The 27,283-nt window shown below is 41.0% G+C and overlaps 3 protein-coding genes across 6 annotated transcripts in view; 2 read left to right on the forward strand and 1 right to left on the reverse strand.

The window, feature by feature from the left end:
* ckap5 (cytoskeleton associated protein 5) overlaps positions 1-9,428 on the forward strand; it is a 37,132-nt gene extending 27,704 nt beyond the window's left edge. For 2 of the 3 annotated variants that reach the window (XM_058396602.1, XM_058396604.1), the window contains 9 exons: positions 41-220; positions 908-1,095; positions 1,394-1,469; positions 1,567-1,755; positions 2,236-2,373; positions 2,550-2,633; positions 3,175-3,334; positions 7,878-8,023; positions 8,377-9,428. In XM_058396602.1, the coding sequence (XP_058252585.1) occupies positions 41-220; positions 908-1,095; positions 1,394-1,469; positions 1,567-1,755; positions 2,236-2,373; positions 2,550-2,633; positions 3,175-3,334; positions 7,878-8,023; positions 8,377-8,622 (1,407 nt within the window). In that variant the 3' untranslated portion in view covers positions 8,623-9,428. The remainder of the gene's footprint in view (positions 1-40; positions 221-907; positions 1,096-1,393; positions 1,470-1,566; positions 1,756-2,235; positions 2,374-2,549; positions 2,634-3,174; positions 3,335-7,877; positions 8,024-8,376) is intronic. The other variant, XM_058396603.1, reaches the window with a different exon arrangement.
* Positions 9,429-9,478: 50 nt separating this feature from the next.
* On the reverse strand, positions 9,479-20,491 carry ccdc135 (coiled-coil domain containing 135). 2 transcript variants are annotated; one of them, XM_058396606.1, is made up of 18 exons: positions 20,355-20,491; positions 18,256-18,401; positions 17,276-17,450; positions 16,921-17,046; positions 16,532-16,726; positions 16,278-16,436; positions 15,694-15,909; positions 15,472-15,570; positions 14,860-14,932; positions 14,609-14,737; positions 14,299-14,427; positions 13,022-13,230; positions 12,589-12,789; positions 12,290-12,400; positions 12,042-12,152; positions 11,585-11,779; positions 10,656-10,795; positions 9,479-9,918 (listed from the first exon to the last, which is right to left on the reverse strand). In XM_058396606.1, exons 2-18 carry the CDS (start codon positions 18,378-18,380, stop codon positions 9,834-9,836), a joined length of 2,478 nt encoding a protein of 825 aa, XP_058252589.1. In that variant the 5' UTR covers positions 18,381-18,401; positions 20,355-20,491; the 3' UTR covers positions 9,479-9,833. The 2 variants fall into 2 exon arrangements, with proteins under 2 accessions (XP_058252589.1, XP_058252588.1); XM_058396605.1 differs by lacking the exon at positions 20,355-20,491 and adding an exon at positions 19,084-19,336.
* A 253-nt stretch (positions 20,492-20,744) lies between these two features.
* Positions 20,745-26,539, forward strand: lcat (lecithin-cholesterol acyltransferase). The gene is made up of 6 exons (XM_058396607.1): positions 20,745-20,988; positions 21,732-21,888; positions 22,726-22,841; positions 23,010-23,105; positions 23,434-23,658; positions 24,035-26,539. Exons 1-6 carry the CDS (start codon positions 20,844-20,846, stop codon positions 24,625-24,627), a joined length of 1,332 nt encoding a protein of 443 aa, XP_058252590.1. The 5' UTR covers positions 20,745-20,843; the 3' UTR covers positions 24,628-26,539.
* The last annotated feature ends 744 nt before the right edge of the window (positions 26,540-27,283 follow it).

Consider the following 27,283-nt stretch of genomic DNA (forward strand, 5'->3'; position numbering starts at 1 on the left):
CTACAAATGCAATTTCCCGTAATGCTTTTCCTCTTGGCAGATTGACGAGGTGCTGCGGCAGGAAGACAAAGCAGAAGCCATGTCGGGCCACATAGACCAGTTCCTGATCGCCACTTTCATGCAGCTCCGCCTCATCTACAACACACACATGGCAGATGACCGGCTGGACAAGAAGGACATCTTCAAACTGTACAGCTGCATCATCGGCAACATGCTCTCGGTGAGGGATTAACCTACCGAGAGAATCGAACCTATCGATATCTTGGCTTTTAAATCCCGTTATATCCCGAGTTCCTATTAATAGTATTAAACTAATAATAATTATCATTTTGGGTAAGTCTGTAATTCTAGACTGTCTTCATGCTGCTGTTCTACTCAATAACAAACACATTAAATATAAACAACACTAAACTTAGGGTTCTGCCATGTGTCCTATTGTGTAATTTGTTGTAGACTTTAGACAGTATGTGCTATAAACTTTTAAATTTGCATTAAGTGTCTGCACTTTAGGGGGAAATTGATGCTAGCGTAAATAATCTACCTCGTTCACGTTCATTCTGTCCGTGATTGACTCTATAACAGGCTTACCGATGACATTGCAAGAATGTCTAAGAAATGGTCTGAAGTGTAACCGCCTAACTGAGCTCACATGTAAGGGAATTATTATTCTGTGTAGTCACATGACATGACTGTCACTGATTGGCTGTATCAGACAAAGCACTGGGCTTCATCATTTTTTTTAAGACCACTGATGCTGTTTCCAAAAAATCCAAAACACTCCTCTTTATAAAACTTAATCACATATAAGACCATGTGGCTACCAAAAACAAAGCCATATATTTGTGATACCAGTCACAGTATGTTTGTTTCAAAGCAGTTCTTAATGAATGTCTGCGTGTGTCTGTAGTTGTTCTCTATGGAGAGTCTGGCACGGGAGGCTTCTATGGGTGTGTTGAAGGATCTGATGCATGGTCTGATCACACTGATGCTGGACTCACGTGTGGAGGACATCGAGGATGGCCAGCAGCTCATCCGCTCTGTCAACCTGCTGGTGGTGCGAGTGCTAGAGAAGTCTGATCAAACCAACATCCTAAGGTGAACAGAACAAAGTCGTCACACTGATATTTTACGCTGTTTTCAACACATAGTTGCTGTTCACCACCCTGTCAAATAAAAAACCTGTCAAATGCACACTTCTGATTGGTCAGATGTTGATTTAATGTTCTGTAACAGCAGCTCTGCCTGTGCACATTTTAATAAGCTTTCATTTCTATAGTAACAACTTGCAAAGGGACTTGTATGGCTTTACATGGATTAAAAAGTCTTTGACATTTTTTAACAATTAAACCTTGATGATTATGATGATGATGATGGTGTGTGCTGTGTTCGGCAGTGCTCTGCTGGTGCTCCTGCAGGACAGCCTGATCACCACCGCGGGATCCCCCATGTTCTCCGAGCTCGTCATGAAGGTAAAGAAGACTTCAAGTAGGCATTTATGTGAAACAAATTGTATAGCGGTCCTCTGAGTGTACACCTGGCTCTTAAACTCTTCTCACATATCTGCAGTGTCTGTGGAGAATGATCCGCTTCCTGCCCGAGACCATTAACAGTATTAACCTGGACCGCATCTTGCTGGACGTCCATAACTTCATGAAGGTTTTCCCGAAAGAAAAGCTGAAGCAGCTGAAGAGCGACGTGCCACATCGCACTCTTAAAACCTTACTGCACACACTCTGCAAGCTCACTGGGGCCAAGGTACTAACAGCCTTTGGAAATGTCCCTTATTTTAGAAAGGAAAAGGAAGGCTAATAAGTCAGGAGTACTGATCAAGGCCTGAAATTAAAACATGCTTCACCTGGATACAGAATTACAATACAGAGCATAGGGTTCAAATAGGATGATGCTAATGAATCTAAATTGACAGAACACACAATAAATCCAGGACAAACTGCATCAAGCCTCTTTTAAAGTTCCTACAAGAAATTGAGGGAGAGTTTGTAATATACAAGCACTGTTTCATCATAAGATCTACGAGCCTAACAGGTTCCGGTATGCAAATGAAGGCCAATATTTACCATGAGAATGTTCATAAAATCTGGATTGTTCCCTTTCTGTTTTCTTTTATCATGCACACTTTATTGAGTATAGATAAATAAGCAAGTTTTAGATAGCATTAAAGCATATAAAAATGTTGAATAGCAATAGGAAATAATGTAATACTCTGTGTTTCCACAGATACTGGACCATCTGTCTATGATCGAGAACCGGAATGAGTCCGAACTGGAGGCTCATCTGAGGCGCGTGGTGAAGCATTCAGGAAATTTCTCAGGCCTCAAGTCTGACCAGAACTCTGAGAAAATGGCCTTACGATCCGTACGTCATCAAATACATTAATTCCTTTACATTTCTTAGACTATTCATTTAATCTCGGCCAGGTTGGGATAATTAGTAGAAAACCCTGGAAGTTTATCACTGGAGTAAAGTCAGCATTTAATTTATATAATGTGAGAATAGAAAATATAACACACTCTCAACTTTACTGCTAACAGGATGAGAAAGTGATCAAAGCAAAAGTGAGCGACATTCTCTCAGAGATCTTCAAAAAGATCGGCTCCAAGGAGAACACTAAAGAGGTGAGAGCTCTGTTTATTTCCACTCGCATGCTTCATGTTGAAACAGTCAAGTATCAGTAATCTCTCTCTCTCTCTCTCTCTCTCTCTCTCTCTCTCTCTCTCTCTCTCCACTCTCTCCTCTCTCTCTCTCTCTCCACTCTCTCCTCTCTCTCTCTCCACTCTCTTCTCTCTCTCTCTCTCCACTCTCTCCTCTCTCTCTCTCTCTCTCCTCTCTCTCTCTCTCTCCACTCTCTCCTCTCTCTCTCTCTCTCTCTCTCTCTCTCTCTCCTCTCTCTCCTCTCTCTCTCTCCACTCTCTTCTCTCTCTCTCTCTCTCTCTCTCTCCACTCTCTCCTCTCTCTCTCTACTCTCTCCTCTCTCTCTCTCCACTCTCTCCTCTCTCTCTCTCCACTCTCTCCTCTCTCTCTCTCTCCACTCTCTCCTCGCTCGCTCGCTCTCTCTCTCTCTCTCTCTCTCTCTCTCTCTCTCTCTCTCTCTCTCCCCTCTCTCTCTCTCTCTCTCTCTCTCTCTCCCCTCTCTCTCTCTCTCTCTCTCTCTCTCAGGGCTTGACTGAGCTGTATGAATATAAGCAGAAGTATTCAGACGCTGACTTGGAGCCCTTCCTGAGGAACACGTCTCAGTTTTTCCAGAGCTATGTCGAGCGTGGTCTCCGTATGATCGAGTCAGAGCGGGAGGGGAAGAGCCGTCTGCAGAGTTCTTCAGGTAAAAGGAAAAATACAAAAATACAGAGTCTCTGAGAGTGTTACAGGTGTGTACCGCTGGTGATTATATGGGCTGTTACTCCCTGTGTCTTTTTCCTAAGACCCAATACAAACTTCTGTATTTATTTAATGTTTTCATTTTAATGAGCTCAAGGGGAATATTAAACTATACATTTTTAGGGCCCGAGCACCGAAGGAGTAAGGCCAGATGCCAGAGGCCTTGCACTGTAGGTGTGGAAGCCCTGTTGTTTTTGTTAGAATTGTATATTTATTTATTTATTTTTTAATAAACATGCTCAAAAACTCTTGAAAATCAGCAGACAGTTTGGAATCTGCGGCCATTAGGACGTCACCGTGGCTCGGCCCTGGGCGTGGCACACACCCGTCACAGCGCCCCCTGGAAATTCTTGCTGCATAGCTGATACACACTTGCATGTATCCATGTAAAACTTGGTACAGACTTAGATCTCATTGAACTGAACAACTTTCATGCTGCATGTCATTAAGGCTAATCCACAGGAACTGAGTTATTTTGAGTTGTTTGCGAAACGAACCCAATGGAATTTGAAATACTCCTCCTAGGGAATTGATACAACCGCCACCAAACCCAGGCTAATATGATCTCAAGACATTGATACAACCGCCACCAAACCCAGGCTAATATGATCTCAAGACACTGATACAACCGCCACCAAACCCAGGCTAATATGATCTCAAGACATTGATACAACCGCCACCAAACCCAGGCTAATATGATCTCAAGACACTGATACATCCGCCACCAAACCCAGGCTAATATGATCTCAAGACACTGATACATCCGCCACCAAACCCAGGCTAATATGATCTCAAGACACTGATACATCCGCCACCAAACCCAGGCTAATATGATCTCAAGACACTGATACAACCGCCACCAAACCCAGGCTAATATGATCTCAAGACATTATTAAAACCGCCACCAAACCCAGGCTAATATGATCTCAAGACATTATTAAAACCGCCACCAAACCCAGGCTAATATGATCTCAAGACATTGATACAACCGCCACCAAACCCAGGCTAATATGATCTCAAGACACTGATACATCCGCCACCAAACCCAGGCTAATATGATCTCAAGACACTGATACATCCGCCACCAAACCCAGGCTAATATGATCTCAAGACATTGATAATGTAAGTTGATGAGGGATTTTTGATCTCAAACGGTTCAGCCGTGAGAAGCCCTTAAACTTATGGCGAATAAAACAAAACAGGAAGTGGCTAATAACTTCTGTGTATATTGAGTGATCTACATGAAACCTTAGGATTATGTTAAGCATTGGAAGCTGATCACACGGATATGACAACTGTGAGTCTCGGTCATAGCGCCACCAACTGGCAGCAGGAAGTGTGTCACTTTTTGAAATCTCTAATATTTTCTCCCTTACTTTCACCTGATTTGGTTCAAAATCAGTCAGGATAATATCGGGACATGGCTGATGTGAAACTGTGAAGGAATTTTTGATAACTTGAATCGTGTTACTATGGCGACGATTTACATGAGAACATAATAGAAGACAATGAATCTTCTCATATCTTACGAGAAGGCCTAATGTTCCAAAATATTTCCCATAGAGAGTGTAAATGTTTATGAGAAAGTCCAGTGTGGCTCGTCCCCGGGCGTGGCACAGGGCTGTCACAGCGCCCCCTGGAACTTTGTCAGAAATATAGCTGCACAGCTCATATTCACTTGCACGTATATGCATGAGAGCCGGGATACATTTAGATCTCATTGAACTAAATGATGTTCATCCACCTGTCATGGGATCTGCTTAACAGGAAGTAAGTTATTTTGGGATGTTTGAAAAACGCACCCAATGGAATTTGATATACTCCTCCTAGGGGATTTGTATGATTTTGACCAAACAGGGTCCAATATGATTTGAAGACATTGAGGATCTAAAGTTGATGAGGGATTTTTGATCTCAAACAGTTCAGCCGTGAGGATCCCTTAAACTTATGGAGAATAAAAGGAAACAGGAAGTGGCTAATAACTTCGGTGTATATTGTGTGATGTACATCAAACCTCAACTTTATGTTAAGAGAAGAAAGCTGATCACACGGACATGACTACTGTGAGTCTCAGTCATAGCGCCACCAACTGGCAGCAGGAAGTCTCTAATGTTTTCCCTTACTTTCACCTGATTTGGTTGAGAATCAGTGAGAATAATGTCAGGACATGGCTGATGTGAAGGAATTTATGATATTGTGAATGATGTTGCTATTGTGAGGACATAATAGAAAAAAAAATTAATGTTCTTATATCTTAACAGTGGAAAGCCCTAATGTTTCAAAATTTTTACATAGAACGAACAACTGGTTGTGATTCTGCTTAGTTTCATGATTTTGTGACGCTCAAACGGCTCACAACAAATTTTTACATTTATCAGACCATTGACTGGACATGGTTTTGGCCTGACTCCTGCAGTACTAGACTATGTCCACTAGAGGCTCTTATCCCGTTATTTATTTATTTTTTAAAATATGGCTTCATTTGCACAATTCATATATACAGAGTCAACCAAAAAATGTATATACACTTCAGGAGAAGAAAAATAGTATGATGTAAATTATATTAGTATAATATTAATAATAATATCATAATATTATATCATCATCATATATATCAATCTATAACGTTTAATAATAAATTTAGTAATACAATATTTATACAAATTTTTCTTTTCCTGAAATGTGTATACATTTTTCTGGGTGATTATTTATATATATATATATATATATATATATATATATATATATATATATATATATATATATATATATATATACATACATATACATACATATACATACATACATACATACTGATATAGTAAGTAATATAGTTTAGAGGGAGAGTCATTCTCCCTTTGCACATCACTGGACATTGCTATGATCTACACTATATTGCCAAAAGTATTCGCTCACCCATCCAAATAATCAGAATCAGGTGTTCCAATCACTTCCATGGCCACAGGTGTATAAAATCAAGCACCTAGGCATGCAGACTGTTTTTACAAACATTTGTGAAAGAATGGGTCGCTCTCAGGAGCTCAGTGAATTCCAGCGTGGAACTGTGATAGGATGCCACCTGTGCAACAAATCCAGTCGTGAAATTTCCTCGCTCCTAAATATTCCACAGTCAACTGTCAGCTGTATTATAAGAACGTGGAAGTGTTTGGGAACGACAGCAACTCAGCCACGAAGTGGTAGGCCACGTAAACTGACGGAGCGGGGTCAGCGGATGCTGAGGCGCATAGTGCGAAGAGGTCGCCAACTTTCTGCAGAGTCAATCACTACAGACCTCCAAACTTCATGTGGCCTTCAGATTAGCTCAAGAACAGTGCGCAGAGAGCTTCATGGAATGGGTTTCCATGGCCGAGCAGCTGCATCCAAGCCATACATCACCAAGTGCAATGCAAAGCGGCGGATGCAGTGGTGTAAAGCACGCCGCCACTGGACTCTAGAGCAGTGGAGACGCGTTCTCTGGAGTGACGAATCGCGCTTCTCCATCTGGCAATCTGATGGACGAGTCTGGGTTTGGCGGTTGCCAGGAGAACGGTACTTGTCTGACTGCATTGTGCCAAGTGTAAAGTTTGGTGGAGGGGGGATTATGGTGTGGGGTTGTTTTTCAGGAGCTGGGCTTGGCCCCTTAGTTCCAGTGAAAGGAACTCTGAATGCTTCAGCATACCAAGACATTTTGGACAATTCCATGCTCCCAACTTTGTGGGAACAGTTTGGAGCTGACCCCTTCCTCTTCCAACATGACTGTGCACCAGTGACCAAAGCAAGGTCCATAAAGACATGGATGACAGAGTCTGGTGTGAAGAGGAAGGGGCCAGCTCAGAAGAGTTGAAGCTGTTATAGCTGCAAAGGGTGGACCGACGTCATATTGAACCCTATGGATTAGGAATGGGATGTCACTTAAGTTCATATGCGAGTCAAGGCAGGTGAGCGAATACTTTTGGCAATATAGTGTATTTCATTACACCCAAACTGTCCCTTTTGTCCTTATATAGTTTAGAAGGAAAGTCAGTCTTCATTTTGCCATCAGTGGACATTGCTGTGATCACTTTCAGTACACCCAAATTGTCACTCTTGTCCTTTTGGTCTTTCCCCTTTTAATGCATGTACCCACTGTGTCTGGTGCGCCTGGGCGGCGATGGCACTGTGTAGTGATGACCCATAGCGCGAGGGCCCATCATTGCTGCTTGCAGCTATATTTTTCATTTATTATTGGATCAGACCCTGCTGAATGGGAAGGTGGGAAAAGCAGTTTTTAATAGACTGGACATGTGACTGGTTTAGTTGGTTTTACTTTACATCATTATAACTGCAAAAGCGTAAAGTTCCAGGACATCGGAGTATCAGTTCAGAACCAAATCTAAGATATTAATTGTGATTGGTGTTAATGTGTATCCCTGCTGCTCAGAGTTTTGATGTTTTTAACTGTGTATGTTTATTAAAATCATTCCTTCACTCCTCTTGTCTTGATCCAGTGATTCCACAGCACAGTGTGGATTCTGCGTACCCCTCCAACCACAGCTCCATGTCGGTCAGCAGTAACGGGGAAGATCTGAAACCTGCTGTTTACTACGAGAGACTGAAGATCCTCCGGCAACGACACGGACTCGAGAACTCTAAGGTGTGAACCACATGTCGTTATCAGATATCATCATATTTGGGGCTTTGGTGTTCTTGCTTACCAAAAAATTTCTTAGTGCAAAACTTTAAAATTGCGATTCGTTAGTTTTGCATTTCTGATCCGATGCAATGTGATTAACTTGATAGAAGTGTATGGTCTTCGGTTTAGTGTTCAAACTGTATGCTTATGTCAATCCTTCTTCCATTATTGACCAATAAGCAGTCGATCCTTATTGTGTGTAAATTATTCCTTTAGTGGACACCTTTATTATTTCATGTAAATGTTCATTTACGTATTTTAATGGACCCTTTTAATAAATAGCATCTAAAGTGTGATTCTCATTTCATCCTCAGCAGCAGCAGCAGCAACAGCAGCAGCAGGACGACGAGCGTCCTCTGTCCTCCCTGCTGTCCAGGCCTCCACTGGCCTCCTCCACCGACATGCTTCACAGTAAGCTGTCGCAGCTGAAGGAGTCGCGAGAGTCCCAGCTGCAGCAAGAGCAGTCACGCTCGCATAGCCCGGGCCGAGCTTCCTCACCCGCCTCTAACCTCGATGACCTCAAAAAGAGGCTCGAGCGCATCAAGAGTAACCGCCAATAAAGACGAGCTCCTCCCACTCCTGCACCTAGTGAACTACAGCTAGCTAAACTGCTAACCTCCGTTAAGTCGCGCTAGTCTTTCTCACCACTGCTCCCGGCTCGGCCGATTGTTTTGGTTTTTTTCCCCAGGTCTGGTTTATGTATAGATTAACATTATTGAAAATAGGGAGAAAAAAAAAATAAAACGGCAGGTTTGTCCCATTGTATAATATGAAGTAAACTGCATTTTTGCTCGTTTAGTATTGTGCACAATTGTTTGAGGGTTGTTTTTTTTTTTTGTATATACTGACGGTTGTTAACCACTCCAGGCTTTTCTGTGTCATGTTTAGGAATTACAGTAGATGTGCAAAAGTGCTGTAATATGTGTTACCTGGAGATTTCCAGACTTCCACTCATCTTTTTTTTATTATTATTATTTTAAGACATTTTACACGAAATGTCCTTCTCTCCAGGTCTCCACGGGGTTTCTCTGCCCAGCTAACGTTTGCCATTTTTGCTTTTTCTGTCACTGAGGCGCTTGAAGGATTTACTTTGTTTTTTTAAGTAATTTAAGGAGCATGGCATGAAGTACTTGATGTTTTTTTCTGTAAATAGGTTGCATTACTAAGCCCTGTTTAATTAATAATTAATGAACTACATTTTTTTGTTTAATAATATTTCCAACATCTTGCACTTGAGAGCAGAATGTTGGTTCTGATGCATCGTTTTTGTATTTCATTCAAGTAGTGTTGTTGCTATTGAGTTTAAGTGTATAATCTATAGTGAAAATGGCAATAAAGAATTTTTTTTATATAATGTAACAAACTATACCATGCTTTCTGATCATTTATGGATAGATGTTGCAGAATCAGAGGGGTTTTATTGTTTATTTAATTGTGTAATCTTACAGTATGTCTACAGTTTACAGTTTATTCCAGTTTTTGGCTGAAGCAGAATGAAGCGTGAACTGAAATGATGGACTGAAAAAAAGAAAAAAAGTTTGTGTGTTTCGCTCGGATTCCCAAGTGGAGCAGCCTGAACAAAGCGTTTTTACATGCAAGGGGAAAGAATCTGTATTGTAGCCATCCACACACTAGATGGTGCTGTAAGGATAAAAAGTGGACCAACATCCTGCTGGACAAAATGGTGGTGAATGCTTAGATAGTAGTTTGTTTGTTTTAATATAGTGGTCAGGGTGGCTGGAGTGTATGCAGAACTGATCATTTGTGTGATTCAGTTCAGGTACTGCTTCAGTCTGGGATCTTTTCTCAGCATCATGTCCAGGGCTCGGTACTTCTGTGGTGCACTGTCCTTGTGACTAAAAAAAAAAAAAACACAGAGATTGATCACAGAGCCAATTCTACACATCGTCCTGAAGGTAACACTAAATATAGGTGTAGAGAAGATCATATCTGTATCATGTGTGTATGTATCTTAGTGTCTTTATAAATGATTTAATTTTAGTCAAAATAAGAAAACACATTCTACTTGACATCAGCAGTTGTGGAAATCAAACCCTTACTTGCTTTTATACCACAGCAATCTGACATTATTATTATTATTATTAATGAGCACCTCTTAATGCATTTTAATAATTCAGTTAGATTTAACATTTAACGCCTGCAAAGATCATCACTTATAATGTTAAAGCAGCTGAACAGTTTTTCCCTCATCTTCTGTCTCTCGAGTAAAACAAAAAAAAAACTTCTGCAGAACCTCATAACAGTAACAGAGCATGGACACTGGAGACTCCTTCCCTGAAAGTGAATTAAACGTCTCTTGACAGAAACTGTAGCCACATCAAGGACATTTCTTGGTTAAACAGATTAAAAACATTATATCCTTCCTCCACTGTACAAGGCCCTGTGATCTACTCGGTTACTATAGAAACGATAATTAGAAAATGCAAATTGTGATAAAACAATGTGATTTGTCATCGTCCTGTTAGAGAAAATTAAACGATTACTGACCAATCAGAATGGAGAATTCTGCAGCGCTGTGGTAAAACTAATTTGCCTTGATGACTGAATTGATTTGTGGAGCTGTGATGTGTACCTGCTGAGACGCAGCTTCAGTGTGTTGATCCTGAACATGGCTTCGGAGCAGTAGGATAAATATGATTCCTCGTCCTGTTTTGTCAATTTGAACTGGTTCTTCTGGTACCACTGCTGCTTCCGCATGAGCTCCTTAGTCTCCTTCATGCGTGCACACACACACACACACACACACACACACACACACACACACAGGGTATGTAAACGTCAGTACTGTAATGAACACACGTCCTGTGATGACTATATCTGAATATAGTGAGCTATTGTTTAACTTTCCTGTCTCGCAGCAAATTAAGAGCTTCTAACAGCAGGTAAGAGCATGGTACTTGTTTCTGTCAGTCAAAAAAAGGGGTGGTCTTTGTGTAGGTCAGCCTCAATGAAGGAGGTGTGGCCTCTGTGTTTGTCAGCATCAGTGAAGGAGGTGTGGCCTCTGTGTCTGTTAATCAAAAGAGGCGAGGTTGCGTGTCTGTCAGGTGTGGCCTCAGTCTTTAATCTCCTCTGTGTCTCTTTCTGTCAGTTTCAGTGAAGATGTGGCTTTTCTGTTTCTCAGTCCCAGTAAAGGAGGTGTGGCTTCTTTCTGTTAGTCAAAGTAAAGTGGGTGTGGCCTGTGTGCCTGTCAGTCAGAGTGATGGATGCGTGGCCTAAGTGTCTCAATGTTCCAATCCATGAAATTTTACACGATGATCACTGTACATTGTGTTCTTAATGCACTGGTGAATCATTTTGCAGTTCTTAAAGCAAGGAATATAAATCTGGACCAGCTGGGCCATGCTGGGAGTTAAACAGAGAGATGTGTCAGAACTGATGAGATTCCTCAAATGAGCAGTGAGATTTCTTATAGTTCTTAAGACGTCCAGCTTCATTAACATAAATCTAATCATTCCAGTTATCCTGGATGCCTAAAAAACTCTCTAGACATGTCAGTATCACCTTTTCAAATCGAGCCTGAATGAGGTTGGCCCGGTCAATAATCCTCTGCTTTAGGTTGTTGAGGCAGTCTGCATGGATCTGCATTGCGAGCTGCTTGGTCAGACTCTGCGGGTCTCCCAGCCGAGCCAGGCTCGGGGCCAAGATGTCCACTTCCTCCTGTTCTTTCTTCAGTTGTTTGTCTCTGGCCAGATGTTTCTATAGGAGAAGAATTATTTAGCTTTAGCAGTAATGAGCAGAAATGGTGATGAGCAGTTAAAGCCTCGGAGCAGAAGCCGTTTTTATTCAATTATTCTTATAAATATTTGAAGAATTTCTACCACTTAAGCTTTAACATTTGCATCTCTTAGAGAAGATGCTTCTTTAAAGAAAACGTTATTCAGTGAAATTAGATAGAAATATGAAAGATGAGTGAATTAGTGTACAAATAATTTAACAGGCTGCTGATAATACACCTCACCTGCTGCTCCACATGCAGGCGTGCCTTCTCATTCCTGGCCATGTCATAGATGGAGATCTCAAGAGTAATAGCTTTTTCCTCCTGGTCTCTAACCTCAAGGATGTCCCTCACCTGACACACACACACACACACACATATATGTATATATATATATACAGCATCTTCTTTTTCAGCAATTTCAGAGACTATAGATACAAATAAAGCTATATAGAAAAAAGATGTTTTGAGAACATATTTAATATTATTACTTCTTTTACAGAGTTCTTGATTCTGATAAAGACTTTCTCTTCCTCCTCCATCAGTGCCATGAGGGTCTGGTACAGGTAATGTTTCGGGAAGGGTTTCGCATGCGGGTCCACCTGCAGGTACACAGAGAGGAAGAGGATTCAAAAAAATGGATTCAAGCTAAAAGGAAAGGCAATGTCGTGGGCCTTCTAGGCAGTCTTTATTAAGGAATCTCTACAGCAAGCTTTTGTCTATGTTGTCAGTAATGAAATGACCACTAGAAGGCAGAGAAGTGGGGTTTTTTAATGGGTTTCAGTCAAACCTGAAAGCTGGAGACCATCTTGTCTGAGAAAGGTTCCTCATGCTGAAGATGTTTTTCAAAGATGTAAAAATGTGGAATGATTCTTTCATCCTCGAGATGGTAAGTAACCTCAATTTGATTCTGTGAAATCTGGAATACTATTTCAGCCACATCCTTGCTGGCTGGTTTGGATCGATCCCTGTGGAATTTCACCACAACCTTCTGCTGGGAACACACCCACCCACACACACACACACACACACACACACACATTCACACACACCATAAGATCCATAAGATAGCTATGTTATGCTAAAGTTGCTTGTTATTGCTTGTGTGATTCTTATACCACAAAAAAAAATGTTATCTTTGGGTAGGTGAAAGGTTGCTCTTTTTAAGGTGTGTGTGGGTGGACAGGTGTGTGTGTGTGTGTGGGTGTGTTTTCTGTTGTAACCTGAACGGGTCGCTGAACTCCAATTTGTTGAGCCAGTTCCAAAGGTCCATAAATAACCTGTTGGTAGTAGAGAAAGTCAGAACGGTCCTGAAACGTCTCGGTCATTTCCGTCGGCGTTTCAACTCGACTGAGTAAGTTATCATCTCGAGCTTCACTGTAGAACTCCATGAGACGCTCCGTCTCAGGGACCAGAGTCACGTACCTGTGAGCTGCACAGAGCCCAGAATCTCAGTCAGGGTTTTTGGGTTTAACTTAATGAGATTTTTATCTTTGGAGAAAATGCAGAGATCTTTGTCATGTGTACAGTAGCACCTTCTGAGTGATTATGTTTGAAAAAAGAGACTAAGAGTCTACTAGAGTGAAATTAAAATAATAACAAAACAAAAAATATATAAATAATTAAATACAAAAATGTAACAAAAGTGCCCATTTTTATTGGTTGGAATTGAACATTTTCCAATTTAAACTGAATTAAATATACATGTAGAAATGTAGAAATGTCTGGATGGCAGGATGGTTCGACAGATTGATGGATGGATGAATGAATGGACAGATGGTTGAACAAATGGATGGATGAATGGATGGGTAGATTGGATGGATGGATGGATGGATGGATGGATGGATGGAAGGATGGATGGATGAATGGGTGGTTGGATGGATGGGTAGGTGATTGGATGGATGGATGGATGGATGGATGGATGGGTGGGTGGGTGGATGGGTGGATGGATGGGTGGGTGGGTGGTTGGATGGGTGGATGGGTGGGTGGATGGGTGGGTGGATGGGTGGGTGGATGGATGGGTGGATGGGTGGGTGGATGGGTGGGTGGATGGATGGATGGATGGGTGGGTGGATGGATGGATGGATGGATGGATGGGTGGGTGGGTGGGTGGTTGGATGGATGGGTGGGTGGATGGGTGGATGGATGGGTGGATGGATGGGTGGGTGGGTGGGTGGATGGATGGGTGGGTGGTTGGATGGATGGGTGGTTGGGTGGATGGGTGGATGGATGGGTGGATGGGTGGATGGATGGATGGGTGGGTGGGTGGTTAGATGGATAGACAGATGATTGGATGGATGGAGGGATGGATGGGTGGGTGAGTGGTTGGATTAATGGCTATTTTAAATCATGCTTTTTATTAACGCTCTATTTGTTTGCTCTTTTTTAGTTCCTTATTGATTATTAAAATAATTGTAATTATTTTACTGTTAACTCCTAAACAGAGGGAGATTTTTCAGCATGTAGCTTCACCATATAATGTCCATCATAAAGAATTTACTTTTCAGACAGAAGCTCCTTCCTGGTGCGAAGCGCTCTGTAGTGACACTGGTGGCTTTCTTCAGTTCCCTCTCCTGGAGCTCATCGTCTCGCTTTTCATAACACTCCTTCACGGTGTTGATCTGAGTGCCTTCACAATGCACAAAAGCAGAGAGAGAAAGGGAAAAAAAAGACAAGGAAGAGGTGGACTGACCACTGACCTGAAGAACAGCATCAAGTGCAATGTCAATCAGAGACTCCCTACAGACTTGGCATCAGCTGATTTGTGTACGTTTATATCATGAACAATGTGACATATTTTTAAAACTCACATTCCAGGTCATTATAAGTAGTGAGTCTTGTGACTAATCCATCCTTCAGGAGATAAGGGGAAAATTTCTCCAGCGTGGCCTTCCTGTAACGGATAACCTTTGACCCCCTGGGGAAACGACTTTCCATATCTTTAAATGCAAACAGTAGACACCAAAGGTCACTGAGGCCACAGCACCAAACGGCCAGTTCTATAGCACTGACCTCACCAGGGTGCTGAGGTTATTAAAGGTCATCCACATGACAAAATTACCTTCTTCTGATATGTGGATTTGTGTAACCCAGGACCCAGGCATCTCAAAAAGCTTAGGCTCTTCTGTCTCCTCCTTCAAAAATAAACAGGATCATTTTTAAGGTTATGGTCTATTAAAAAAATATAAGGACATTAAAAATTGGACAAGCTTCAACAAAAGGATCCTGTGAGCAACATTTATTTTTGAAATATTTAATTCACATATAAACACAGAGCCCTTTTTTTAAAGAACATAGCAGAATTATCTGAGCTTTTTTAGGTACAATATGAAATTTGATTAAATGAATGATGCTGAGGCACTTCAGAGAAATCATAATAAGGGCATGAAGGCTTTATTATCACCACACATACATTACAGTACAGTGGAATTCTTTTCTTCACATATCCCAGTTGAGGAAGTTGGGGTCAGAGCACAGGGGCAGCTATGATACAGTGTCCCTGGAGCAGAGAGAGTTAAAGGCCTTGCTCAATTGCCCCAACAATGGAGCTTGGTGGTGCTGGGGCTTGAACCCCGATCCTCCGACCAACAACCCAGAGCCTTAACCTCTTGAACCACCACTGCCCCAAAAATGATCTCATTTGTCATTTTTTATTTGATGATATTGTACGTACATCATTCTGCTCCTCTTTTTCTTCTAGTAGTGAACTGCTACTGGGGCCACACAGCATGTACTCCCACTTCAGCACATCCTGCAGGTCATATGTCATCTCCTGAGAAACACAAACATTCATAGCAAGGTTTTATTTTGTAGTTAAACCAAACAAAACTAGGCTTAATCCCTTTTTAACACCACCCTTTAACTCTCATCTGCTCAGAAATCCACACATACTGACCATACAGCCAAAGCGGCAGTCCTGCATGTTGACCCAGTAGTTCTTGTGGTTCCAGACGCTCTCGATGCCGAGGAAACACGCGCTGGACGTTGGATAGCTCTGACCCGAGAGCGGGTCGATGAAGAAGTTCTCAGATATATCACGTTTACCTGCCAAAACCAGAACCCAGCTGTGAACCCGGAGACCCCACAGAGGATCTGGAGGACGTTCCTGCTCCTGTCAGAAAGGATAAACGTAAAATTTACTATAGCATACAAGCCAAGGTCATGACACATTTTTTTCCTTTCACGGGATTTCAATGAGGTTAGAGTTCCTGTACAGCTTCCACAATACATAATAGAAAAGTCTTCAGGTAGCGACTTGCTGGGTTTATTCACCATGATATGAAGAAGTTCAACACCCAAGCATGAAATCTGTGACATTAAGGGAGCACTTGGAGCTCTCTGTAGCCTTTAATCTGTAAAGATTAAAACTCCAGATTGAGATGTTTTTTGACTTCAGCTTGTCCATTATTAATACCAGGATGCTTTGTTATCTCTTCCACAACACACAAACATGTGGGTGTCATAATCAGTAACTCGGACCTCCTTCAGTCTCTCGGCCTCCCGCTGTTGGGCCAGCATTGCTTGACGTTCCTGATGAACTTTCTCCTCCTGATGCTGCTCAAAGGTGCTTTTCAGTTCATGTGGAGGTTTAACCCTGTACTTCACTTCCTCCCTCTGCTCAGGTGATGTCTCTTCAACCTACACACACACAAACCATGACTATTATCACTTGTATATATATATATATATATATATATATATATATATATTATAGCAGCGGTGTGGTCACTCACTGTGTCCTGAGGTTTGAGTTGTGGACAGTCCTGGTGGCTCAGATCGAGCAGGCACATCTCTTTGACAGCATAGCCACTGACACAGTAAGTGTTGTAGCCTGCTCCCAGCAATAAGCTGCAGAGCAAGGTGGAGAATTCAAAACATGTACCTCTCCGAGTCCACACCAGCCATGATGGAGAGCAGAGCTGTTTCGGCTAAACAAATCACATGGTCAGATGAAACACATAAAACTGCTCTGCACTGTAATAGTCTGACATCTCTGCAGATAAAACTTAATGATCACAGCCGCAATAATTATGCACAGATCTACTGAATACAGGTGAGATTATCCACTGAAGCCAGGTAGAGACATGGATCTAAACCGTTCAGCTGCCCGAGTCTCTCTCACCACTTCAGCTGGACAATCCAGCAGCTCCAAAGTTAAAAAGTCAGAGACGAGACTAGCACAGCCCTGCCAGTCGTACAGCTCGCGGTAGGGCATCAGCGTAGGCCGCAGCGTGGTGCTCACGAACTTCTGTTACGGCAAAACGAGAACACAAACATAATTAGAAACGGTGGTACTTAGTCCTGAGCTGCTGTGAAATTCACACTGTAAAAGGATCTATGGTGACTTTAGTGTTAAAAACTTCTAGCTGGCATTAATTTTTAATCCATATTGTGTGGTGCTTTACCAGTACAGAGAACAGTGACTAGGGTCTGGGTTGAGAAGCTAGTGAACAGCTCATGGTGTGGAAATACTGCACCTGAACTCCAAACTCATTGACTGGGCAGAGTAGCAGCGGTTTGCGATCAGGGTACAGGTAGGAGTATTGAGCGTGGAGATTTTCCGCCATTGACACCAACAGCTTCTCTTCAGCTGAGTTCTCGCTGTGTGAAGTGGGACATTCAGATCGGTCCAATTTAGGCTTCTGATCTGATCTGTAAGAACGGAGTCAGTTTGGATCGCTGGTATTTCTGCATGATAACAGTTAATAAATATCACCAGAAGCATGAACTTAAGCATTAATTCAAGCTGCTGCACTGGTGCTTACGTAGATTAATTCATACTCTAGGGTGTTCTCTTTAATGTTCTGTTAATGGTGTAGTTTGTAATGGTTAAAAGTATACAAGATGCTTGTGAGAGGAGTAACAGAAAAGCATTTGACCGGTTTTCAGGATCATTTCTCTCCCTTGTCAATCACAACACCACTCATGGATATCTGTGGGCATCATGGAAGTATGTGGAAGAGGGCAAATTTCCTTAACTGAGATTGTCTTAACTGAGATTATTCTAACTCTAACACATACTCTGGTCCATAAAGCTGGCTGCACCCCATGACCTCTCAAGTCAGCACTGACCCATTGCTCAAGAACTATTATTAACAATGCAGCTGTCTTAAATTTTCTAAACTTTCTTGCACATGTACACTTTGTGATCTTATTGTACAGTAAATATTTACAACCTCTGCGACCCACCAGATGCCCACAGGTCTTTAAGTAAACACGAGTCTAACACGGCACAGCATGTTCACTAAGTCTCAGACTGGAATTCTGGACCTACATGGCCACACGCACTAAGAACATGTGGAAGCTGGTGTTTGCTATGTTTCTGTCATTACAGTTAATGATTATGTATTGTAAACAGCTGTGGTGTTTGTGAGCATCGGCTGGTGTAACCGTGATAATGGCCCTGTTTAATGCTGAGCACAGAAGAGCAAACACCAGTGAACTTTAGTAAACTCACACATGGGGAGCCGAGAGATTGATTTGCACTTTGGCTAGAGTCTGATCCAGGCCTTGTAACTCTCTCAGGCCTACAGCCTCTCCCTCCTTCTCCATCTCCTCCTCTTTCAGTTGGGTTTCTTCCATCAGGCTCACCTTCACACAGTACTTAAGAAGATGGCAGAATAAAGGAGAGATACAGATTCCAGTGTCACAGAGACCGATGTTCCTTAACATAACTTTGGCTTATTGGATGAATTTGGCAAACTGATGAATTTAATAACAGATTAATATGAAGCTATAAACAAATGTGACATATGGTTGAAAAGTAAATCTAAGTGAATTTTGAATTTTAGTTTCAACTTATTATTATTGCATTAAAAGATTCATTAGATTTAACGAATGATTATATTCAAAGGTTTTAGCTGTGATTGGTCTATTATTTATTACCTCAAAGTACAAGTGTTCAAAAGTTAAACTTCAAAAAAAAAATGTTCCTCTCTTTTAGACTTTTTGCTGGACTTGCTTTTTTTTTAAAAAAAAATTAATATTCTTTAATATTCACTGTTGATGCCAAGTGAGTAAAAATAAGACTATTATTATTATTATTGTTGTTATTATTAAGAAGAAGAATATTAATGTTATTAGTATTATTCAGTAGTAGCAGTATAATGAATAAAGTAACACTTAGCTGTCTAACGTTAATAAATACGATACTAAATGACAAATCTACACGCTGAAACTTCATGATTTATAACAATAATTCCTCATTCAGATGCTCAGTGTTTATTGTCTGTTGTTTTGTTTAACTGCGTTACCGAGTTATCTTTATAACACAAGTTAACTTTACCTCGTATCAGCGGCGCTTTTCGGTTTCCATGGTGACGAGACCGGGGCGCACGCTAATGACGTCAGGCCGACAACACACTTCCGGGATTTATTTATTTAATTAATTATTTTTAAATCTCATTAAGTACAAATCCGCTTTAGTATACTATACATACACCTTCATATAAATAATTATCAAATAAATTAATAAACAAATTTCTATTCTAACTCAGCAGGGCCGACATGAGTCAATGTGTTATTTCTCTTAAAATAAAACTTTAATTTTTAATTTAGCCAATAATTTTATATAAACGGATTTAAAATGTAGTCAATATTCATGTAACATTTCGTATATGTGAATGTGTGTGCAGAGTTGCTTTTATTTTATTTTATTTTATTTTATTTGCATTAGATCAGAAGAAGAGCGCAGTGCAGGACTGACCACTAGTACCTCATTATTTGCTTTTTGTTATTTCCTCAGTTAAAATAGACATTGATTAATAATGCAGGTCATTTGATATGTTTACTGGAAAGAATCAAAACATCTCCTCGTATTGTAAATTATTGACCTGTACAGCACTGTGCTGAAAACAGCCATGCAAGGCCTCTCAGGATCAATAGACCAGTGAGAAGGAGTCACTTTTTGAAAATGTTATACCAAATATTACTTGTTTTTGGAATGTTTTGTTTTTAGAAATGGCTGTTTAACATTTAAATAGAATGAATGAATGAATGAATGAATGAATGAATGAATGAATGAATAAATAAATAAATAAATAAATAAATAAATAAATAAATAAATAAATAAATAAAAGTACCCTTATTAAAAAAATAAAATCCCTTCAAACTTTAAATCTGAATAGCTATCTATCCTTTACATTATATTTTCATGTTTTTCTTTATCCACTTGTATGCAAGTCTCCCCACATGATCCATTTTATATATTGACATGATATAATGTCACTCCTGTATGTTAGCTTGCTTTAACAAGAGCTCAATAACTCCAAAACAAACAGGATAATAAATAATGAATAATGAAGAGTTGGAATGTGTGAAGATTTCAGGAATAAACTGTCAGAGTAGTACTGTACAGGTGTAAACAGTGAGCCTGAAAATTTTATTGATGCTCATAAAGAGTAGTCTATTAAATAATGAATAAGTCACTTGTCTTCTGTGTTATGTAAATCTTTCACCTGGAACATGGATATAGAGAAAAAACATTTTTAAAACATCCAGAACTAAAGAAGCAAACTTCACATGCCTTGGCTGATCGAATAAAGCTACAAAACTCACCTGAGAACTGGAGTTTAGTGTACCATGTAGTGCATTTAGAAAAATGATTTAAAGTAAAGCTTCATTTGACCCTTCAAGCCGCTGTGCCCGGTAACGAGAGGGACACAGCACACACCTTCCCAGGTAAAGTATGATGGTACAGAGGAGGTGCTCCTGGTGGAGTCACACCGGAGAGAAGGGAAAGTTGGGTATGTTTGTTTCTGGGAGTGACCGGCTGAATTTGGGAAGAGGACCGTGTGTGCATTTTATTTCTGGCAGAATCACAGCCATACAGTTGTGTTCTGGACACGATGCACGACGATCTGACACGGTAGGAGTTAATCGGACACTGTGATGCCCAGTGGCACGTGTTTAACTACGACCGGTGATCTCACGCAGTTCAACATCCCCCACTCTCCTTCTCTCTTTCTCTCTGTCACTCTTTTCTAGCCAAGCTCAGAGAGAGGTTGAGGCCGTTGACCGGAGAAGCACGCAGAGACAGCAGAGACGATGCCTCCCTCGCACGCGCTCGCCGCCCTTCTCACCGTTCTGCTCGCGCTTCAACATTCGGCAGGATTTTGGCTTTTTAACGTCATCTTTCCGCCGACCGCCGGACCACGGGAAGGGAGCAACAGTACACCGCCTCTTATCATCGGTAAGATCATGACAGATAAAACCGCAGTGCACGAGCTTCGAACCTCATAATGAACCTACTGCTAAAATACTGAATTCAATATTGTATCGAAGTAACATCTGAAGTGTTCAATTAAAGCTCACCCAAATGACCTAACCCCCACAGGACCGTGATTCATTAACTCTTACAATGCTGAATAAACATCTGCAGTATTGAAGAACACTCACTATGTTAAATTAATACTTACAGTACTGACTTAATGCTGAACTAACACCCCTGTGGGTCTGTATGAACTTTACAGGGTTAACTTATCATCAGCAGTAAGGAATAAACCATTCACAGTAGTTATCTACAGTAATTTTGTTTTTTAGCAATTATGGCTGCATGAACTTTTTACAGTGTTATCATATGGGCCGTGATTTTAACCCTTCAACACTGCTGAATTTACATCATTCTTACATGAATTTTTACTGTCATTTCACAGCAGCAGTAATGAACAGACAGTATTGAAATAAATGATCGATTCTTTGACACACAACACTAGCATAGAGTTAACTCTCACACTGCTGAACTAGCTCCATATCACCTCGATATTCTGCAACCTTTAAACAGTGTTGAACCCCGACAGTGTTCGATTAAAGCTTAGATACATCACTAGTCGTCTCTGTAAACAGTTCTTCCAATGCTGCAGGAATGTTGCAAAATTCAACACTGGGTTTTGACTCTCAGTCCTTTGGCCTTTGTCAAATCGGTGTGATTTTTAGTGCCAGGGAATATCGGCAACCGCCTCGAGGCCAAAATAGACAAACCCACGCTGGTGCACTGGCTCTGCTACAAGAAGACTGAGGACTGGTTTCCACTGTGGATCGACCTCAATATGTTCATGCCCATCGGTATTGACTGCTGGATTGACAACATCAGGTGAGGGCACATATCATAAACCGATTAAAAGTGAATAAAATCATCTCATCAGTCATCTCACTGTTATACACAAGTACAGTAGGACAAACCAGACTCCAAGGGAATGAATGAGAAACAGAACCAGACTGTGGGATTATAGAAGAGTAAAGACAAGCAGGACGGAGTGTGTTGAAAGAATGTTCAGTGTGAGCAGATTCCTGGGATGAGTCTTTACGATTTCAGCAGCAGTTTCTTAGGTACGGGTCTGCAGTTAACCACTGAGGCAAAGGTGAACCTGGGGTACAAACTTGAGGTTCTATACAGGAAGGTCCAATTTCTGTCGTTGTTCATCAGGAAGTTGGATCTGAAATGAATCGCTTTTATTTCAAGGGGTTTAACAAAAATCTTTCATTAATCATTAAGGAATTACAGCCATTTTTTTTTTTTTTTACATTTTTTATCTTAAATTCTTCAACTAAATTTGCAGTAGATAAGACTTAAATGTACCACCTAAGTGACAAGCATTTCTTCCCTCAAATATATGTCCAGGATTAAAGAACATCCATCCATCCATCCATTGTCTATACCCACTTATTCCTAATTAGGGTCACGGGGGTCTGCTGGAGCCTATCCCAGTGCACATAGGGTGAAAGGGGATTAAAGAACAATGTAAATGAAATCATTCTTGATAATCTGTTTCACTGATTATTCACACTGTGGTGGTAGGTGCCGAGCTAACACAGAGTGCTTTTCAACACCAATTAACCTTTTGTTTTTTTGGAGCTTTCTCTGACATCAACAATGCCAGCAAATGGACTCCAGTTGTCAGCATTTCACACATCCTTTCTTGTGTGGCAGGATTGTGTATAACCGAACGACTCGCAGGACTTCCAACTCTCCTGGTGTGGAAGTGCGCGTCCCTGGATTTGGCCAGACGTACTCTATCGAGTTCCTGGATAAGAACAATCTGGCAGGTGACTGCTCCGACACCAATATCACTCATTTACAGTCACTGAAAGGGAACTCGCTAGATAAGCTAATTAACTTCTGAGGTTTGTGAGTTCATTCATCATTGCATTTGAAAGTAAACCAAACGAGTAACGACCAATCCTGTTTCCTGTATGACATCCTTCTGTTTGTAGGTTATTTTCACACCATGGTTGAACATTTGGTAACTATTGGATATGTGCGCAACAAGACTGTTCGAGCTGCACCGTATGACTGGAGGATTGCCCCGAGTGAGTCAAACCTCTCTCTGTCTCTTAGGTTTCATCGTCTAGTGACCTAATTGGCATGTCCAGATTTCTAGTTCTCATAACTACATAGTTGTCCTATAATTTTTGCTGTAAGTATTGAATACATTGTTGTAGTTGGACTGAACTCAAACCAGTCAAACCAGAAGAACTGATCAGGAACCTCAAATAAGTTGAGAGAAGTTCATCAGTTCTCCATCAGTAGTAGAACCAGTCAAGGTCCTCAAATGACTGCCACTGATAGTCGCAATAACATCCCCATCTAACATCTGCTTAAATCTGCATGCTCCTGATGGTGTGTGGTCTGTTCCAGATGAGCAGGCTGAGTATTTTGCACGCCTGAAGAGCCTTGTGGAGGAGATGCACAATGAGTACAAGCAACCCGTCCACCTCCTGGGCCACAGCATGGGCGGTCTTTACATCCTCTACTTCCTCAACCAGCAAAGCCAAGCCTGGAAAGATCGCTATATCAAGAGCTTCATCTCACTGGGAACACCGTGGGGTGGAAGTGTGAAGCCCCTCAGAGTTTTAGCATCAGGTAACCAAAACTGGTCATTATTACTACTATTAGCTGTACTTTAGATCATAATTTGAGCACATAAAGTGTTGAAATTAAAATAATATAACTGTATGCAGTAATGTTAAAAGAATCAGCACAAAGACACACAAATTCTGCTTTTTTAAATGACATAATTCAAGTTCTTTTAATATAAACTGTATAGTGTTTTGCTTTATTCCTCTTATTGTTTATTAGCCCCAGCAAGTGTTACCCCACTACTGGGGTAGATTTTAACAGTGGAACTCAATTCAGAGGACGACTGCCATTTGCTGTAAACAAGTCTCGGTACTTTGCGGCTAGATTTAAGAGATCTGATGCTGATTTTAGCGTTTCTGATTTTCCGTTCATTCCTCAGGTGACAACGATGGCATCCCCCTGGTGTCCTCCATCAAGATCCGTGAGGAGCAGCGCATGACCACCACCAACCCATGGATTATCCCGTCTGAGGATGCGTGGCCTGAGGATCACATCTTTATCTCCACACCAAGCTTCAACTACACCCACCAGGATTACCGCCGCTTCTTCACCGACATCAACTTTGAGGATGGTTGGCACATGTGGGAGGACACGAGGAACCTCACTGCAGGCCTCCCCACCCCCGGCGTCGAGGTTCACTGTTTCTATGGTGTTGGCTTACCCACACCCGTCACCTACATCTACGATGAGCAGTTCCCGAATGGCGATCCCGTGGACTTCCTGTACGAGGACGGGGACAATACGGTGGACAGCCGCAGCATGAGCTTGTGTAAGCGCTGGATAGGGGAACAGCCGCAACCGGTGTACGTGACCGAATTCAGCGGCATGGCTCACCTCGACATCGTCTTCAACCACAATGTCCTCAATTCCATCCAGGAGATCCTAGAGGGAATGGTTCGGAAGGCTGAGGCTGTCCGTACTATTTTTGTCAAAGAGTCTCAGAAGCGCAACCTCATCAACCAGAGCCCTTAACTAAAGCTCAGCTTGAGTTCATAAATGCAGAGTGGTTAACCTTCTAGCTTGCACAGAGATATGATGTCTATTAGGACGTATGACTGAGACCTATACCAGGTGGACTTTTGTGTATATATTCACAAACATAACCAGAAGATATGAAATGCCTTTGCAGTTGGTATAGAATATACAGATTCCACAATATGTACAGATTAAATATACATCAGCACTCACATGTACATCCATCGCCTCTTGTCCTTCTTTCAGCCTCAATTTTGCTAAATATGACTCACTGTCACCGCCTGCTGGACACAAACACTCTGCTGGGCAATTTTAAGATCATTATTTCTCAATATTTACAGTATACAGTAGTTTGTAAAATTTATCGTCTATTTTACCACATCTATTTTACAATCCGGCATTCCTACTATCAGAACATGTTTTTAATTTATATTCAACCCTCTGTCCATTTCTTTTTTCTTGTGCTAGAAACCACACACGCAACTTTATGCATTTATGAATGAAAATGAAAATGAAGGTTTGATTCCACTGTATTTATAAAGGATCTATTTCCTCTTTTATTTCTGCAGCCATTTCAAATGTCCTGGTCACATTTATCCTTCTGCGTCATCACCAACATGGACGAGCAGAGACTAAAAAAATAAAACAGTGTAAATATAAAGGCTCACCAGTGCTGTTATCACACCACCAACAGCTGGTGTGCTGTTCTCATGGTGTTCCAGTGACCCTTGACCTGATCTGAGGGCTCAAAGTCCTGGTGTACATCAGCAGAAAAGTCAATTTGCCCAAAACATGCTAGGTATTGGACACATTTGAAAGAGCAGATCAGACGATTGAAGGAGGGCTTAAAAAACAAATGCAATAATGATTAGTGCAAAAGGTGACTCCATGAGGCAAACCCGTGTGAGCATTCCAAGAGTTTTGCTAAAAACAATGAAAATAATATAACTAAATAGCTGACCCGAGGCTTTGCCATTATTCGGTGCAGCTGTGTCATATAACTGTATTGCATTTAGTGATATTTGTCATCTCCGCTAATTCTACACTGGATTTCTCATTCACGTGACATTAAATGATGAGAGAAGATCGTCTTTTCACTCGTTCAATCCTTGTCCAATTATTTTAGCCAGCTTTTGTCCACTGTTGCTTCAGTTTCCTGTAACAGGAGTTGAACCTGGTGTGCTCTTCTGCTGTAGTAGACTATCCACCTCAAGGTTTGACCTGTTGGGCATTTTTGAGAACTTTTCTTCCCAGCAAAGGAAAAAAGTGGTCATTGGTGTTGCCTTCCTGCCAGTTCTTCCCGTCTAGCCATTCTCCTCTGACCGCTCTCATCCACAAGACCTTTCTGTCTGTTGAACTATTGCTCATTGGATGTTTTTTCCACCATTATGTGTGAAATCACAATCTGAGATCAGCAACTTCTGAAATAATCAGCCAGTCACTAAAATCACACTGAGATGCTGATGTTTGATGTGAACTATAAAAAAGAGTGAAAGATGAATATTTGTTATATTCTGCACAGCATTTATATGCCACAGAATTAGTTATTGTTCATAAATAACCCTAACCCCTATGAATAAATAAAATCTAATGACACCAACTATCATTTTTTTTATTTGATGCACAATGATAACATAATTGTGCTAAACTCGAAATTCACTGGAATTCTATATATTATTTTACTTAATGTGCAAACTCAGTGTGATGTAGTACAGCCCAAGCCTCACGACCTTCTTTAGTAAATATCCTTCTGCATTTTCCTAAGGCTCGTTATTCTGTTTTCCAGGCCATTTCCATTCACAAAAGCAATTTTAGGCAAATGAATCAAAATCAAAATCCATTTATGTGAGCACTGTACTCAAAATGAATCAAATGAATGAATCAAATAAAAATGTAAATATGTACTGTACACTGCTTCTGTTTTCTTTTAAATCTTATTTTACATTTAAATTTTATTCTCTGCACTTTCAAATATTCTGCTTTAGCTAATAATTCCTTTATCTTTATTTATTTGTGGAACATATTGTGACTGTATGATTACTTCTGCCTTTTATGCCTTGGGTTTGTGAAAGGATTTTATTCTAAATAACCTTTAATTCACTTTTTTCTTGAGCCTTCAGATGGATAGAGATAGAGTATAAAAATATATCAAAGCTCATGGCACCATAACCTGTTTATATGACTAAAATCTTATACAATAATATTAAGATTCTTCTGCACAGAATATATATATATATATATATATACACTATATTGCCAAAAGTATTCGCTCACCTGCCTTGACTCACATATGAACTTAAGTGACATCCCATTCCTAATCCATAGGGTTCAATATGACGTCGGTCCACCCTTTGCAGCTATAACAGCTTCAACTCTTCTGGGAAGGCTGTCCACAAGGTTTAGGAGTGTGTTTATGGGAATTTTTGACCATTCTTCCAGAAGCGCATTTGTGAGGACACACACTGATGTTGGACGAGAAGGCCTGGCTCTCAGTCTCCACTCTAATTCATCCCAAAGGTGTTCTATGGGGTTGAGGTCAGGACTCTGTGCAGGCCAATCAAGTTCATCCACACCAGACTCTGTCATCCATGTCTTTATGGACCTTGCTTTGGTCACTGGTGTACAGTCATGTTGGAAGAGGAAGGGGCCAGCT

Source organism: Hemibagrus wyckioides, linkage group LG08 (genome assembly GCF_019097595.1).
Source record: "Hemibagrus wyckioides isolate EC202008001 linkage group LG08, SWU_Hwy_1.0, whole genome shotgun sequence".
In the NCBI taxonomy this organism is placed as follows: Eukaryota; Metazoa; Chordata; class Actinopteri; order Siluriformes; family Bagridae; genus Hemibagrus; species Hemibagrus wyckioides.